General features: G+C 37.3%; 1 protein-coding gene across 1 annotated transcript in view; it reads right to left on the bottom strand.

Annotated features, from left to right (window-relative positions):
- The window catches only part of LOC148816177 (potassium channel subfamily T member 1-like), a 127,651-nt gene that overhangs the window by 59,963 nt on the left and 50,020 nt on the right, over window positions 1-17,668 (bottom strand). The window contains exon 3 of the mRNA XM_088940735.1: window positions 677-756. Coding sequence (XP_088796861.1) covers window positions 677-756 — 80 coding nt within the window. The remainder of the gene's footprint in view (window positions 1-676; window positions 757-17,668) is intronic.

A 17,668-nucleotide genomic window follows, 5' to 3' on the forward strand; every position in this document is an offset into this window, starting at 1 on the left:
GTGGGAAAAATTCTCAGTTAAATACATCATGGTTCCATGCTGTAACACCATAAAATGTGAAAAGTCCAAGGGGGGGTATACTTTTTATAGGCCCTGTATATGGGGATACTGAATATTTCTCCCAGTTTATGACTATATTAACTATCTGTCACACATTTTCACAAATGTATTCAGTATATACTGAGCACAGTTTTTTCAGTGGGGTAGATTGTTAGAGGCTGTTTGTTGCTGAAGTGTGATGATGTTAAACCTCTTAAATGGCTGTGATGCCCCTGTTTGGTATTATTTGGTGGGACTTGTTTTAACTATTGGCGGTACAATTATTACAAGGCGGATCACAACCCTCCTCAGCTTATCACAGTGCCGGTGTTTTCCAACCCATTTTATAATTTTGCCACTGCAAAAGGGACACGACAGCCATCAAAAAGGGTAACATGAATACAGCTTTACATGGTCACCACAGTATTACACCTATTTCTATCAATTCAGATATAACTTCATTGAGTGCAGAAAACTGAATCAGCTACAGTACCTCCGACATGATCAGTGGGTTTTTAGCTTGTTTAATGAACCTCACTGAATATGGGTCCTTCACTTATTTCCCTATAGATGAGACGAGATCTATTATCGACATGCATGATTCACAGGACAACACAAAACAAGACCAGGTACTCACTTGATCTTTGGTTTTTAATAAAGAAAAGCTTCAGTCTCTCCTTGAAGGTGTTTTCATTCACATAAAATTCGACTTGCACTCTGAAAAACAAAAATCCAGAGGTGAGGAACAATCAGCACTTTTCTTCAGTCACATTTCGTCCTCCGGGTGCAAATTTTGGTGAATAGCAAGCTGAGGCTGAGAGGACATGGAGAAAACTACTCTAAAAATCAACCTCGGGGCTTTAATTGTCTTGACTCTACAAGTCAAATGACCTGTTAGTTTTGAAACTGCAAATTTAAAAGATTTGTTTCATTGTGGCTCCACATCTATTTGGCAATAGGACAAGCCAAGCCTTATTGTTCTACCTTAAAGATTCAATTACCCTGATGCAGGTCACATTTAAGCAATTATAGAAGCATGCAACATTAATAAAAATTGAATTAAAAGGATGATGTTTCCACCTACTCTTAGATCTTTAGAATTGCTGGTCTTCGTTCTTCATTGCAATATAAACATTTGTAAAACAAAGAAGTGGCTATACAGTACTTCACTTACCTTACTTACATTACACAGTACTTCATCTGCATCCTCAGATGTAGTGGTTATATTTCATCATGTGATGTGTCTTCTAACCTACATTATGGTGACCATACTCAGTTTGCAAGTAAAAAACACAAAACTTGAATAATTATGATGCCAGATAAGCTCTTCTTAAATTCATATATCGACTAAACTGCTTATTGCTTTCAGTGTCTCTTTGCCCGTTTGGTTATGTTCGTAGTGTTTTACAGATTTGTGGACAAGTATTATTTTGGCATTAAATATCCATCTGCATTACTTAAAATATTAATAAAAAAGTATCTAGGTGGGATTGTGTACTTAAGCATGACAAAAACATTCATTTCAAAAGCAATTATTACAGTTTCAGGAGCATGTCATTCAAAACTCAAGCCTGAAAACTTCACATCCCAGTCATCTACAGCTGTTTCACCTATAAAATCATTTAACGATGATAAGATCACTTTATTGGCCATATACAATTTCTTGCATTAGGGATTCATCTTTTTTTGAACATTTGATAAGCAGTTTCAACTTATCTCAGAGCTCTTGTTAGGAGAATACATTGCTGAATTTCTTTTAAGATCATTTAGATTTTAGTTTGCTGTAGGTCTATATGCATATTGCAAAAAGGACACTTCAATGAAGAAATATTAGTGAAGTGCTCTTCTTCTGCTATCTGTATTTCTAGGAAGAAATGCGTAGTGAATCTCTATATAGAGCTTTTTAAAGTACTGCTAACACATAATCATCCAAAATCCCAAAAGAGAGTGTTTTATTGCCATAATGTGACAACACTTTCACATCTGTGTTATCAGCATTATTCCATGGAGATTCCTCCTGAATTCCTCAGACACAAAGATTTTAATGAAATCGTTATTTAAAATAAATTACTGTGCTGTATTACAAGTTTATATAAGTACTTTATCAAGTAGAAAACAGACCTTTTTCTGTTCCAGTAGACATATTTAGCATTCACTCTTGCTTAAAGTTTATTTCAATTGATCTCCAGCTGCAGCTATAAATTCATGTAATAGCTCTTGCAAAAGTCAAACTGGTTGCCAATGATAAATGCTTCTCGAACTTCCCAAATGTGCATAACTCATTACCACAAGCCAGTCTATCATGAAGTACTAGCTAAATAGCATTCATGAGATGTCTGTCAGCACTATTCTACCATAACAACAAGCTTTTTGATGTCTAAAAATGCAACTTGAATATTTAAAAGTGCCAACTTTGCAGGGTACAGGAGATATGTACTGAGCAAGTCAATAGCTTTTATGTTCCAGTCTCCACAGATTAACTTTGAACTTTATTAGATATTTAGTTTCCCATTTTGTGAGGTATTTTAATTTTTTAAAGAGAAACATAAAAAGTGAGCATTTGCTTATTTTTAACATTCTCAAAGTTTTATGCTTGAGAACTGTTAACTATCAGTGACTTAAAGATATGGAAAAAGTATTTTTGTTTTTGTCCATGTTATTACAAATGGAGCCATATTACTGCGATTTTATTTGGTTTGGATTGGTGATCATAAATCTTGGGTCTTAAGGGTCACAATCTTGGTTTTTTGGTGTCTTAAAATGAGAAATGCCAGACTGGAGAATAGGTCATTTAGTGCTACACCTTTTTTCAGTTCTCAATAACTCTAATGATTAATAATACATAGAAAACGTGTTGAAGATGGTGAAAAGAAGAACAATTACATTATTTCAATGTTCCCCATTTAATAATGGGCTAAAGAAAAGTGTATAACCACATGGACTGTAACACACAGAGAGAAATATCTGTAGTACACCACCCAGCTCTGAAAGAGTCCGCATTTGTTCAGGGAAAATATTCCATAGGTTTTACATTCCCTTTTTAATTAGCACTTCATATAATAGGTGATTTGATTACTTGTACATATTGAAATATTTTATTCAATTAAGCAGTTAAGATCAAACATGGAATGAAAAACAGGACCCTACCATACTTGAAATCTGAAATATAGTCTATAGGATTATAGCAAACTCTGATTCCTTAAATGGCATGTACTTTATAGATAAGATTTTCTTACAAATTTACAGAATTACCACAATACATTATATATCCAGTGGTAAACAATTTACTACTGCATATACCAATGAAGGTGCTGTTGGTATAGTATATATACCCACAGTACCTAAATTGTGATATTGAATTTCCAAATTAAGAACTAATTTAGGGAATAGTTATAGCAAAGTTCTACAATGAAGTGGATCATAAATCCACAGGCTGAATGGCACTGCTGTGGTGCATTGGGTTTGGAGCACCAGAACTGCAGGTTTCAGAAGCAGCTTTTAAATGGTATATGTTACGACCCCAAGTGTCTAGGGTAATGGGGTTAACATTTAGGATAATTCTTCTGGAAGCAGGTGGGTTCTGGTGAGGGACTAGGAAGCGTGATAAGAATGGTAAGGAACTAGAGTGGTGCCAAAGAAAAGAAAATAAACAAAAGGCAGCTGGCTAGGAAAGTGAGGGAAAGCTAACCTGACTGCAAAAGAAAACCCGAAACACACGGTCGTCACGTTCGGCGTCTTCAACACCCTAGCTAACCTCCCCTGACTGGCCAAAACCATACAAGACAAATGGCACTCACCCATACTAAACTAGTGTTACTAACACAAAGTCAACTAAGTGTGTGGAATGTACCCAACAACCTAAACTAACCTTATACACAAGTTCACACAAAAACACAAGTGAACTAGGAATACAAATAAGGGAAAACGAGAGTAATCAACAGGAACAGGGTACAAAGAACACAAAAGTTGAACATCACACGTTAGGGCAAGGTAATGGCAAAACAAGGATGAACACACAAACAAACAAAAGTACAAAGAAACTAACAGAAACCAACAAAACAACAAAGCCGAAGCTATACAAAAATACACACACACACACACACACACACACACACACACACACACACACACACACACACACACACACACGCAAAACAACAAACCAACAAAGCTGAAGCAATAACCAAAAGTGAAGCAAAGCGATAACCAAAACCAAGTAGGACCGAAGTCAAACAAAAGGCCTCTTCCTTCAGAAAACCTCCATGTTATATGCTGAATAAGATCTGTTCTGATTGGCTGATAGCTAATTGATGATGACATCATACTGAAACAGTGGTGTGATGGTGGGCCAATGGGGGAGGGAGAACAATCAAGGGTCAGCAGTGTGGAACATAAAAAAAACACACACAGACCACACACTGGGACGTAACAGTATAGAACCATGGTATAATTTACTTTAGCTCATTAAGGCAGTACAGCAATGGTAAAACCATTTAGGATTCGGGTGGCATGAAAACTGGAATACCCAGATCAGTGCTGCAAACCCCTGTCCTAGTATCACAATATACATAATTAAAACAACAAACGTTTTCTCCTTACTACATTGAAATACTGTACTTACAAAATTGGAAAACTTTCCTGAATAGGCAATTCCTAAAATACACACAAATAATTGGGCCATGTTCCCATTGAGCAGTCAAAATCAGCAGTTAATCTCCATCCATGATATGCTAAAAAGGCAGGAGAACCATGCAATTATCTTGATCCAGTGGGAGTCAGAATGCTTGTAAAGTCATAGCCCGCTTTGTGCTTCATCACCTCCTACATAACAACCCCTGCAGCTGCATGTGTAATAGCACAGGAATCCTGCACTTTATATCAGCCTTTTATACCACTATTACCACGTGTCAGAAGAGCAGTGTCAGATGCAAACACAGAACTCGCAGCTTTAGACAAATATCTGAAGGGGTCTCCGTACTTCCCAATTCACACCCCCTTGATGATGAAGCAACACTAGACCAGAGCATTTTGAATGTATTTCTGCTGATGGTTTAGCAAAGGCAGGTACAACTTAATTCTGTTTTGCAGACATGCATCGTAGCAGAGCTTCCCCAGGAATTGTTGTGAGACTGTATAACAGAAAAACACAATGTTGAATAATGTACAGGAGCAGTGTGTCATGTTAACAGCTGAACTTTAATTTATTTTGTTTTACTCCTGTGCCGAGAAGAATCATTTTCATTTTTCAATGCGGACCTGGGTACAGGTACTGTTAAGTGTTGCTGCTTCACTCTTGGGATCTAGTGCCTTCTGCGCAGAGCTCACATTTTTTCTCTGTGTCCTTGTGGGTTTTCTTCAGGCTCTCCTCTTTACTCGCCTTCCATAGACATGCTGGCTTGGCCAATAGGCATCACCTTATCTCCTTATACGGGTGTTTATAGGCGTTGCAATAGATAAGCATCCTGTGGGATGCAGGGTCCCATCTTACACCCATGTTTTGGGGTAAGGCACTATGACCATATTTGTGACTCCCAACATTCCAGCTCTTTCTTTGGTCAGTCCTGAATGCCAGAAATACCTCACTTCAGGGGCAAAGTTTCCAACATCTCCAGCACACAGATTTTTGCTCAGCCTCACCTGAACTGCTCATACTACTTTATAACTAACTACTCAGTATAAGTAATCTGCCAAGTAAAAAAAAAACCCACCATACCATCAGAGTAGGAATAAAGTATGCACATTTAATAAAGGAAACCAATTCGAGAAGTACAAGCTGAAAAGCAACAGGACAGGACCAAACTCAACCAACTAACTACTACATCACCAGGGCCAGGCTATATGCTATAAGCCCCACCCCTGGTCCTCGTGATGTACAGGTGAACCTCTATTTAAAGGGATGGGTCGACAAGCTCTGTAGCCTGACACAAGATGGGGGAACAGACCAGGAATGTGGATCCACAGCATCTAACACACAACTCAATAAAACAATACATACAAAACAGAAATAACATAGCAATAGGTAAACTATATACAAATGTCCTATGACAGGCCATAAAGGCCATGCGACAAGGGGTTAGTACAGCCCTTCATCACATAGTAGATCAATTGAAGATGAGAACATATACTGTAAAATGAAGATTTTTCCATTTGCGGAGATCCAATTTGTTACATTTCAAGTTACATACCTGAATGATGGCAGTTCTTAAACTCCAAAAGAAACTGGTACAGGGTTCACTGTACTTTGTCTCTCTTGGCAGATTTAGATCTGAAATTGGACCGTTAAGTCTGGTGTTCCTCAGGGCTCGATACTGGGCCCCCTACTTTTTAGCATTTACATGTTTCCACTTGGTCAGGTTTTAAGATCACATGGCCTCAACTATCACTTCTATGCTGACAATACTCAGATCTATATCCATACCATTGATGTGGCTGTCTCTATTCTTTCTAATTGCATCTCCGACATAATGGATGACTCAAAATTTCCTTCATCTAAACTGTGACATGACTGAAGTCATGCTTACTGGCAACCCCCATCAACTTTGTAAAGCTAATACTGTAACCCTATCTGTGGATAGTACTGTGCTTGAGCTTCAGGCTAAATTAAAAAAAATTTGGGTTGATATTTGATTCAGGCTTGACATGTGCAACATATTGTCAAAACATAATTCTTCCACCTCAGACATATCTTCAGACTACGTCCTATGTTATTGCTAACTGTTGCTGAAAATCTGATCAACACATTTCTCTTTTCCCAAATTGACTACTGTAATGCTCTACACGCTGGGGTTTTAAATCCAATTTGAAAAAACTCCAGTATGTCCAAAATTTGGCAGCCAGAATCCTGACCAGGTCTAGTGCAAGTGATCACATTACTCCTATCCTGGAGTCCTTGCACTGGTTTTCTATCAGTTTTCATGTCCACTTCAAAATCCTCATGCTCACCTATAAGGCTCTGCATGGCTTGGTCCTTCAGTACCTGTCTGAGCTACTATTGTCCTACTCCCCACCTCGCAACCTTCGCTCTTCTAATTCTGGTCTCCTGTCTCCCAAGCCCATCTACACACTATGGGTGACAGGGCCTTTTCCTGTTGCACCCCAAAGCTCTGAAACTCTATCTCTAATGATATAAGAGAGTCTCCTTTCCCCAAACTCCTTCAAATTCAAACTCATAACCTTCTTCTTTAGAAGGGCCTTTACTTAACTGGTTCTGTTCTTTAACCCTCTGCTCCTACCGCATTCAGTACCCCCATCTACTGTCTCCTCTCACTGTGGATGTTTTTAAATGTTGTTGTCATTCTGTAAAGCATGTTGAGAAGCCACCTTTAAAGGTGCTCTATAAAATAAAGTTTATTATTATTATTATTGTTCACAGCAATTACAAATCCCCATTTTTAAGAGCTGAAAGCAAATTTATGAATATGGGCCAAAAAGAAAAGTGAAATCAATTAGCCTGTGATTAGGAGCAAATCCCAGAAGACACGCTGTTCCTCCAGGACCTGGGTTGAGAGCAGTGGCTGTGGATAATGGATAAGGGAAAAGCACGTTATCGAAGAGCTGCTTAGTTTCCTCCATTTATTTGATTGACACAATGTTATTTCCTTTGACAGTTTTTGTTCTTTTCTGAAGAGAGATCTAAGATCGTGAGAAATTATGGGCCCTGCCAGAGATGACACCTGTTCTGAATTACAGCCTGTTCCTGGTTTAATAAAATCCAATTCACTGATTAATGTCTGCGCGTCTTACTAAATACCCAAGCTTCCACTAGTACAAGCTTCATTGCAACCGCAAGAGTCAGACTGTAATGGATACAATCATTTACTGCCTTGTTTAATTAGGTTTTAAAGAAGTGAAAAGGTTACAGTGTAATTAGTTTTTGATTAAACTGGCTATTTTGTGCATGCAACGTTAACAAGGACTATTTCTATGAAGCCAAGTATTTCGCATCTGAGTAAAACTGCAGATTTAAGGACAGGCCCTCAATAAGACAAGGAGTTGTGGAAAACCTTCGGGTCAAAATAAACAAGTTTAAAATTCTCAATATTGACTAAAGCTCCTTAAAGGTAAAAAAAACATGCTGTCAAAGGAAAATGTAAAAATAAATCAAACAAATTTGTTTCAATATCCTAAAGTTCTAAATTTGTTATGTTTTCTTCTTTTTCAATGAGGGAACAAGCCCTGTGACTGATCTGAAATACTAACCTTTGATGTGAGCTGAAATACTCGTTTGAGGAACTATTCCCTTTGCTTCAAAAAGCCATTGTCAGAGATATAAAGTCATTATAAAGTTTCTGGCTTATACACCGACAGGAAATTTTTAATTTTTTGCTATCCGAAATTACATTTTGAAGATTATTCCATTATCAGAATGAATTTTAATAGGAAAAGGAAAATGCATGCCTGATGCATTAGTCTCAGACCACATTAAACATGGGTTAATATATCAGAGGTGCACAGTAAAATGTCTATTTGATTTAAAGTAGTCATAAGAGTAAAGATGTAAGAAAATTCTTGGTTTGCATCCTTCTCCCAAAAATATTCATATTGTTATATTATATCATTCATATTCAAGAAACTGATTATTAAAATCACCAAAGTCAGAAAGATCAGACTTTGGAAAACTGGCCAAAATATGACTATAGCAGAAAAGAATCCATTATTTATATTTTATCAAGGGGATACATTGCATTATAATGTAGATCTCGATAGAAGTACCATAACATTTTCCTGCCCAAAGCTGTTTTGTTTAAGCTGTTTTGACAAAGGTTGTACTATGCACAGTTTATAATGTAATGCTCTGCAGCAGTACTTAACACTTTATAATCAAGACTTAGATTTTAATTAAGGAACAAGAGAAAATGTCTTATTAAATAAATATATTTTTGGGGAATAATAATTAAAATATATATTCGTAGGTCACTATTACTATTGATGCAGCATTTATTAGAGAGTTTTTTTCTTTAATTTGCCGCCTCCCTGTAAGGTCATACTTTCCAATATTAAATTAAACTAGCGCACTTAAATAACTCCAAAGGTGCACAAAAAGTGGCGAGAATCTCAGTATGCTGTATTTTCCTGAGTTTTATTTATTTAATCTTACAGACAGTACATTGTGCATATACTGTACTGTACCTTCCAGTGCAAAATTAGAGTAAAAAAACACCTTTTGCAATAATTAAATATTTTCTTTTTCTTTCTGTGACAAAATAAATGACACTGCTTGGATCTGCAAGAAGATCCAGAAGTGTCTCAAATGATCACAGTTGTAAAATGGAGATAATTAATTTGTCCTTAGTAGAACTGCAAAAAAGGGGAAGAAAATAACTCAGAAACCCAAAAAAGCAGAATCGAAGCTCTGAATATATAACCGTTCAATAAGCACATCCCTTGAGTGAAGTAATCAATAAATTTGCATTATATTAATCTGGGTTGTACTTTTAAACTACTGGCCTGTTCTCTTTTGCAGAAAGCCTGTATCTGCTATTTAATATTGATTAAACTCTTTGTTAGTCCTGTGGTGTTTTACTTATCTCTGCAACTTTCACACATCTCAAGGCTGTAAGGGAGGGAGAGCGCCGTAGTTCTGGACAGACAGCCAACCACTTCTCTTGAGCTAATTGTTCTCTGATCTTAGCCACACACCCTGCCAAATTGTTTGTACGTCAATGAACCTGTTTACCGAGCTGTATAACGATAACTACTTGCTTTGTATTCTCTGAATATCCCTACTATTGAGGTGTTCCTTGTATGCATATAATAAAGCCAATCTGTTTTCACTCTCATCCCGGAGCAAGATCTCTTCTGTCAAAATAATATTAATAAGATTTTACATACAGTTTATGGATAGTTAAACAATACAAATTTGACAGATCCACAGATTTGTTTTATAAGCTTTTATCATCTCTAGGTTTTCACTCCATGCTTAGAGACAATCAGACTATAAAGTTAGAGTCTGATGTTTTTAAAAGCATTTCGGGATGATCAGTACTGAAAAATACATTTTATTTACGTACTCTTCACTATAATTGTCAATGACCTATCTATTAATGTTATTACTAGCATAATAAACAATTACAGTACATATTTATACATTTTTACATATTTCACAGAGATATGAACAGGGGTATGGGCTATTAAGGATTAGGGCTATAAAAATTGTACTATTAGGTATTATTTTTTAGCTTTATAAAGGATATTGTCTCAATTTTTGTACATTTCAGTTAAAAATTGACAGGTCAAGGGTTCAAAAAACAGCTATATAATATAAAATAATATAATATAAGATAATATGCATGAAAGACTTGCTTCACTTTTCCTGACCAGAGCAGTCCTGTTCCTGGTGAAGCCAGTGGAACACTTATTGCAATCCCTCTCTTCACAGCTTCAAACCCAGCATCGTGCAAGCACCATGGGTTGAGCCTGGGCTGCAGATATAGTATTTGAAAACCTTATGTAATACATACTTTTTGCCATGTTCAAGCTGTTCTTTCTGCTCTCAGAAGCCCAGCATGCTATTCTGGAAAGGTTTCCTAATATTTTGGACAGCATGTACTGAATATAATATACAGTATATATTTCTCTGATTAAAAGGACTCCTTAAGGAAAATTTAATCTTTATCAATGCAACTCCCATCTGTCAACACCTCTGCAGGTTAATGAAGGATGCAGTACAGTGCAGTCTGACATTGAGAGGGATATTTCTAAATTTAATTTTCAGGAATTTGCCTGGGATATTATTCATGAGGCATCCCCTGGTGAACACAGATTGATTTGGGGCTGATCAGCATATGCCCCTCTGAGCAGGAGGAAAAAAAAAAACACTGCACCACTTGGTACCAAGCACACAAATCCAATCTGTTGAGATCATCTACATCTACACTACATTTTACCAAGTCATCCATCAAATACATGGGCTGATGAAAAGCAACTTCTGAAACTGGTATTTAAGGAAGTGAAGACTCCAAATGCTAGTACTTTAAATTTATGAGCTTTTATCCATTCATCCATTTTCTAACTGCTTTTTACAGAATTGTCAAAATTCCCTGGACAGCACACCAGTCTTTTGCAAAGCAGATACAGACACAAACACAGACATGCAAACACTCACTCAAGGGCCAATTCTTCTCAAAAGCCCGTTAACCTACAGTACCAGTACTGTATGTCTTTGGACTGTGGGAGGAAACCAGAGCATCCAGAGGAAACCCAAGAGAACAGAGTACTCCAGGTCTGGAATTGAACCCAGGGCACCTGCACTAAAAGGCAGCACTGCTAACCACTGCACCCTGTGAGTTTTTTAAAAACGTAAACTGCAGTTGGTTAAGAGCCGTTGCTTGCTAATCTAGTCAAGCTTAATAAAGTTTAATAATCTCCTTCACTGTATCTTCCAACCCAGCAAAAAAGCAGGAAAGGCATAAAAAAACCCCACACAATCTACAGTAATAAAGTAAAGGAAAGAATATTTAACTTTCTATGTGAAAATTTAAATAAAATCGCAACAAAAGCAACAATCACAAAATCACTTTTCTGGTATCATATGGTTACTTCTAATAAAATACTACTCACGAAAATAATACACAGTACAGTATATGTCACCACAAAAAAAAAATTAATTCCACATTACATTACAATGTAAATGTTCAGAGTGAAATCTGCCAAACATTGGGGTTAACTGCAAAGGTGCTTTAATTTACTGACCTCCACGATTGTTAGGGCACTGCTGAATTGATCAGATAGGAAAGTGATGTTGGATCAGCACTTAAGTGGTTCGGGAACAGCATTGCAACACTACAGTATATTGTGGTGTTAAGCAGCTTTGAAATAAAGAATTGAGACCGTAGCCCTGAGCTGTAATTAAAGTCAGATCTCTGCTTAACATCGTGTGGTGGAACAACAATCTGGACAACAAAATCCTCACAGCAGAGCAAATGAAAAGAAAAAAAACTGGCAAGAATACCTAAATCATCTTCAAGGGCTGCAGAATGATTCACATATACCACACTTTCCCTGCATATGTGTCCATTTTACTTCTTTACTTCATTCATATATGAAATTCACTCAGATCAGTAGCTGCCCTTTGGAGAGCAGCTATCATACGTGACAATAAATACAAGGATCTATTTAAAGTAAATCAGAGGGGCTCTGCAATTTTTAAACTGAACCCTGCAGTGCTAAGCAGCCATTACAGTTCGGATGGTACCAGCAACTTACTGTTTGAAAATAAGATCAGTTTGATACAGGGCATATTGTGCAACAACACCAAGGCTGTAATAAAGGCTCAAAAGATGTTCAACTTACTTAGAACATAATAAATACACCTCTTACTGCTGTCTGAGAGCTCCATGTGTTGAAATCCGACAGAGAAACTAATGAAATTGAGGTAAGCTAAAATACAAGATGATGGTGGTAAATTGAAAATGAGCAGAGGTGAAGTGACAGCACTGAAGACGGAGGCAGAATTCGGATTTCTCTGACAAGATGAAATGCAGCACATTTACGGTCATGCTTAAGGTGTTTTGAGTCTCCAAATGTACTGTAATGTTTGACTTTTAATTTTCTAGCAGGGACTAACAAAATAAAAAAAAATGAGACCTGTACAAAAATATTAGATTACCCTAGTTATTTATAAACTTTATAAAAGGTCTTTCATAAAAATCTCCCATTGCTGTACAATACAAAACATGGAACAAAATACATACTGTATAAAGGAGTCAGACAAGTGTTACAATAAACATTTACATTTGCAAAAATAATCGTCTTTTTAAAAAGGCATTCAAGGAAACCATTTCCCTTATTTAAAAAAAAAACATTCAAGTGCACAGTGTGATCACACCAACCCCCAATCAACCAAAATCCCTGATTTAATACTTTACAGTCCAAAAGCTGTGATTACGTTCAGTAGGAGCACATTTTGGTGGGCCTTCACCGGACTTCCAAGTACCTCAAACTGTATCAGAACCTAAATGGAGGTCAGGCTGAATACTGTAAATACTCTGTATTTAAACAAGTTTGGGTCTGTCAGGGTACCTATGGAATGAAAGTATCTCCTTTGGCTTGCGGATGGTCTCAGTGAAAGCTGCATCACTGCTCCAATGAATGCCAACTCTGCTGTGCAGGACTATGATGTTCCAAAGACTTACAGTAATACAGTACATTCTTTCTGAAGAATGCTGGACTCTGATTTCTTCTGCACTCATACAAGGGGTGGCAGCTCTGAGCTGAACTAATGAACGACTGCCTTTCACCAGTTGGTACTGCCAAGGTGAATGTGAACCGATAAAGTGTGAAAAATAATTGACAATTCCAAACAAATTTTTAAAAAAAAAAATCTGAGTCTGTAAAAATGCCACAAATAACTGCCATCAAAGGAATGTCCAGTCCTTGAATTAAAGCTTGAGGGACTAATTGTTTTCAATGAGCTCTTACCAATAATAAATCTGCCTTTTTACCACATTGTGCAACATGAAACACGGTCCCACCTTCATGGCTGCCAATGTGTTTTAAATGCCTACTTATCCCAGTAAACCTCTCATCTCCCCAAAGCAATAGGAATAGCTGCCTCAGTGACAAAGATGTGCAATTACATTTATTTTTCGACAGGCACAAAGGTCGATCTCAATTAATGCTGGTCGTTTTCTGCCAGCGATTCAGAGATTGAAAAATGAAATTCACTTAAACTAAATTGTACTTCTTTTTTAAATTATATTATTCACAGTCATTAGAACTGCTCCTCTGCGCTCACGGGAATCTACTACAAATATGGGATATGAACTATAAATCACAGATCTGAAGAATGTATTGAAATATGTTGTACGGTCTTTATCAACTGTAACAGTAACAGTTAAAATACTGGTGTCTTTCAAATGTATGCATTTCAGTGAATTCAATTTCATGATCAAATTTTACAGATATACTGTACTTAACATTCACAGAGTGCTTTATAGATTTACTGAAGCTGACATTTCGATTTTGGGAAAAAATATCAGTGGCGCACCAGGGGAACAATATCAGTAATGCACCAGAATTCTTTACTGATGGACAAACAGAGCAACAGATCTATTTTAATTCCCCCCTGTACTGTTCCCGGAAATACATTCTGAGTTTTTCTAAAGCTGTTACTTTGGACAGTTAATTACCATGGATAACAGCACTCTAAGCTAAACCACTAAAAAGGAACCACTTAGGGCAAACACAATTAACTTGAAATGAAACACAAGTAAGAAATGACACAACAGGAAAAAGGGGATGGTATGATATGCACATCAGAACAAGAGATTTATCAGCTCATATTCCAGCTTCAGATGTTACTGATACTGTGACCAAGACAGCATTTTCTTTTGCAAATTCACCCTTCTGCCAGAGGATCTTAGGTCTTTCTGTGCTGCATTTGACAATAAAAATGGGACGTAACACCTTTCTTTTAACTAGGACAGAGTCATCTGTGCATTTTTCAGTCAGATATTATGTAATTTCAGACACATATCTAAAGGAAGGCAAAACCCTAGCAAAGTCAGCATTGGGACAGGTTTTAATCCCATTAAAACGTAATTATTCATTATTTACTATGATGTTTCCTTTATTCAACTATGGAATTTCTACTGTCATAGGAAGGCCCATGGGTTTTCATTTTAAAATTACCGGACTGATAATTTCAAGACCACACTGGAATCTTAGGCTCAAATCCTAATGGAGTATTTAAACCTTATACTGTACAAAAAGCATCAAAATTCTACAGAAAAGATACTTGACATTCTGTATTTTGGTACAAACAAAGTGTATGTAAGACCAGTAAAAACTCTAAAGCAAAGCAGTTTTAACTGTGACTACACAAAAAAGCATAATAAAGGAGAGAGGAGCACAACGAGGAGTCTTACTGTCGATGTTAATAATTGAGGTTTGAGGATAGACAATTTCAGCACTAAGATGATGATAGACCAACCACTTTCTCTGCCTGTTATCCACCTGGGTATTGAGACGAACCACAGAACACAAAAAATAAGGAAACATTTCACAGTATGAAATCTTTTAGCCAGAACTTCAGATGAAACAGGTTTTTATGTTAGGCATCCTAAGGCTTCATTGAGCCCAGCAGCAATCCAATTCAAAAGATTCAACCAACCAACTCAATAACCATGTCTGTGAGTTTCTCCTACCAATTCTGCTACCCCTATTATATCTGCTACCCCTGCTGCATCTACTGATGCATTTTCCATTTAGAAAATGGAGTCCATCACATCCCATGTTTTAACATTTAATATCTTTTATCATCCTAATTGAATTTCAGCTGCTGCTAAGCAACAATCTCGGCATTTCACCCCACATACTGTAACATCATGATGCAGCTCCCTTATGTAGAAGTTTTAGCCTGTAGAAACTAGAAAACTCTTTGATACAAACCTGCTTCCCACAGAAAAACATTATGTGGAGTGTTGATGACTTCAACATCTCTACCAAAGAGCTGATAACATTACAAAGAAAAGGTGAACTACAGTACTGACTTTTCCAAACCCAATTCAAAGCCAATAAGGATTGAGCAGCCTAGAAAGAAAGGCAGATTGTTCAGAAAGCCCATATGAAATCTTCAGATTAATTTAGAGTAAAGGCATTCTTTGTGGTTGTTCTCTGTCAAAATCTCTGCTTTCAGCAGAATGAGAATGTCAACCCATTATGGAGGTTCCAACACATTATGGAGGGGTCGTACTGGATAAGATTGAGGCAGAAATACTGGGTAGCTCCATCTAAATGCACTCCTCACCACATCCCCATTTAGAAACATGCATACGGGCCTCTCTAACTTACTGTGCATTAGTGGAATCCATACTGTACTCCTCAGAGAGCCTAGACATGGAACACGTGAATAAAAGAATGGAAAAAAACATTAGGGAAGAAGGGAGGGAAAAGTCAGGAACACGCAAATGTGGATGAACAAACGAACTACGTTTAAACCCAGAGAGGAGCACCAAAAGGCAAGATGACACCCATGCACCTGGATTGGGGAGACCCACACTCAAACATTCAAAGCGGCTGTTTTGACTGCAGTCCAGACACTCGACCTTGAGCGGTTTATTGTATTTGTAATGCAAACCAAAGGGGTTTCACCGTAAAAAACAAGTATTAGTTCACGTCTGTGTGAGTAGCAAAGCTACTTTGATTTTTTGTCTACTTGGAAGTTTGTTTCCAATGAACTGAAAAGAGTTTTATTAAGAACAATGATAAACATATTTACATTCATGAGTAGGATTTGTTGTGTAGGCCTTTTATAGTTTGGCCTGACTTGAGAAAACAGCTGTCTCACATGCATCTGCCAAGATACCCCGCGAAAAACCTGGGAGGCACTAAACAGGAGCTGAAAGTGTCTATTAAGAACCAGATTAATCAAAACGATTCCGACGCTGCACTCTGCTCATTGATTCTGCCTGCTAATGAACAACACAAAAGATAAAAAGATACTGTACATCTGGAAAGATTGCCGGCAATTGTGTGTGTGCTTGTGTATTAAGGATAAAAGCTTTGGACACAGTGAGAAGAAAGGAGCTCCGTAGGGTTGTGTGGATATGTGCACAGGTAAAAATGACCAAGCAATACGTCTAAATACTAGAATAAAACCCAGCACAATCATATTCTGAATTTGAACATCATGGGAAGCAAATGAGCTGTTACTGTAAGTATTCCACATGGGAATTCCTCCTGCACTAGAACAGAAGCCAGACTGGTGTGAGCAAGAGATTCCAGATTTTTTCATTCTTGCATTTGTTATTAAGCCTTTTTATTTTTCTATTACACACTCTCTAGTCCCTTTGGCAGAAAGCAAAACTGCCTCACACACCCACAGAAGAAGAAACACTAAGATTGCTGTGGCTTGTACTAGTAAATCACTATCACTATTACAAAAATGACGTGGTGTCTTCCCACATGGAATTAATAAAAACAAAAAAATTAAATGGAGAGCTCTGCTCAATATTCATCTTCAAGTGCGCTTGGCCTGGACACTGTGTTTGGGCTGTGAGTCTAACTAACATTCTTAGGCTGGTTGCTGTAACAGATAATTGCTTGTAAGAACTGGCGGTAGTCTTTTAAGGTTCATGCAAACTCCACATCAAGTCTGTTAAAAGCAGACCCTACATAACTGCAGCCCTTATTGGTACAAGATAGGGGAGGGTATATGACTCGGTGTGTATCAAATGGGCCAAAATGTTGTTGCACATCTGTCTTGTCTTTCTATGGGACAGCACCTCTTACAGGAAAAAGACTACACTAACATAAAGCTGTGGTATTGATCTGTTCCTGTATCTTACTGGTGGTTTTCAAGAGCTCCAAGTGAGGCATCCACTTACAACAGAGAAGACTGTCCAACCAGCTCACAGTAGTACTACTACCTGCCCCAGACATGTTAGATGTCTCAGCCTCCAGAATGCATTTGAGAAATGTTTTGAGTTTCTCAATTTAGTGTCAGTGTAAAATCACTAATTGTGGCCAATTCTGACAAGATCAAAAACAATGAAGCTGGCAATTAAAGGATTTTTCATTCAAACTCAGTACTATAACTGGGGGTTTACTTACTGTACAGTATCTAACTAAAGAGCCCTTATCACCTAAACAACCCTGTATTTAATAGGGTACAGTTAAGCAGCAAAAT

The sequence above is a fragment of the Atractosteus spatula genome, chromosome 23 (genome assembly GCF_055471065.1).
Source record: "Atractosteus spatula isolate fAtrSpa1 chromosome 23, fAtrSpa1.hap1, whole genome shotgun sequence".
Taxonomy (NCBI): Eukaryota; Metazoa; Chordata; class Actinopteri; order Semionotiformes; family Lepisosteidae; genus Atractosteus; species Atractosteus spatula.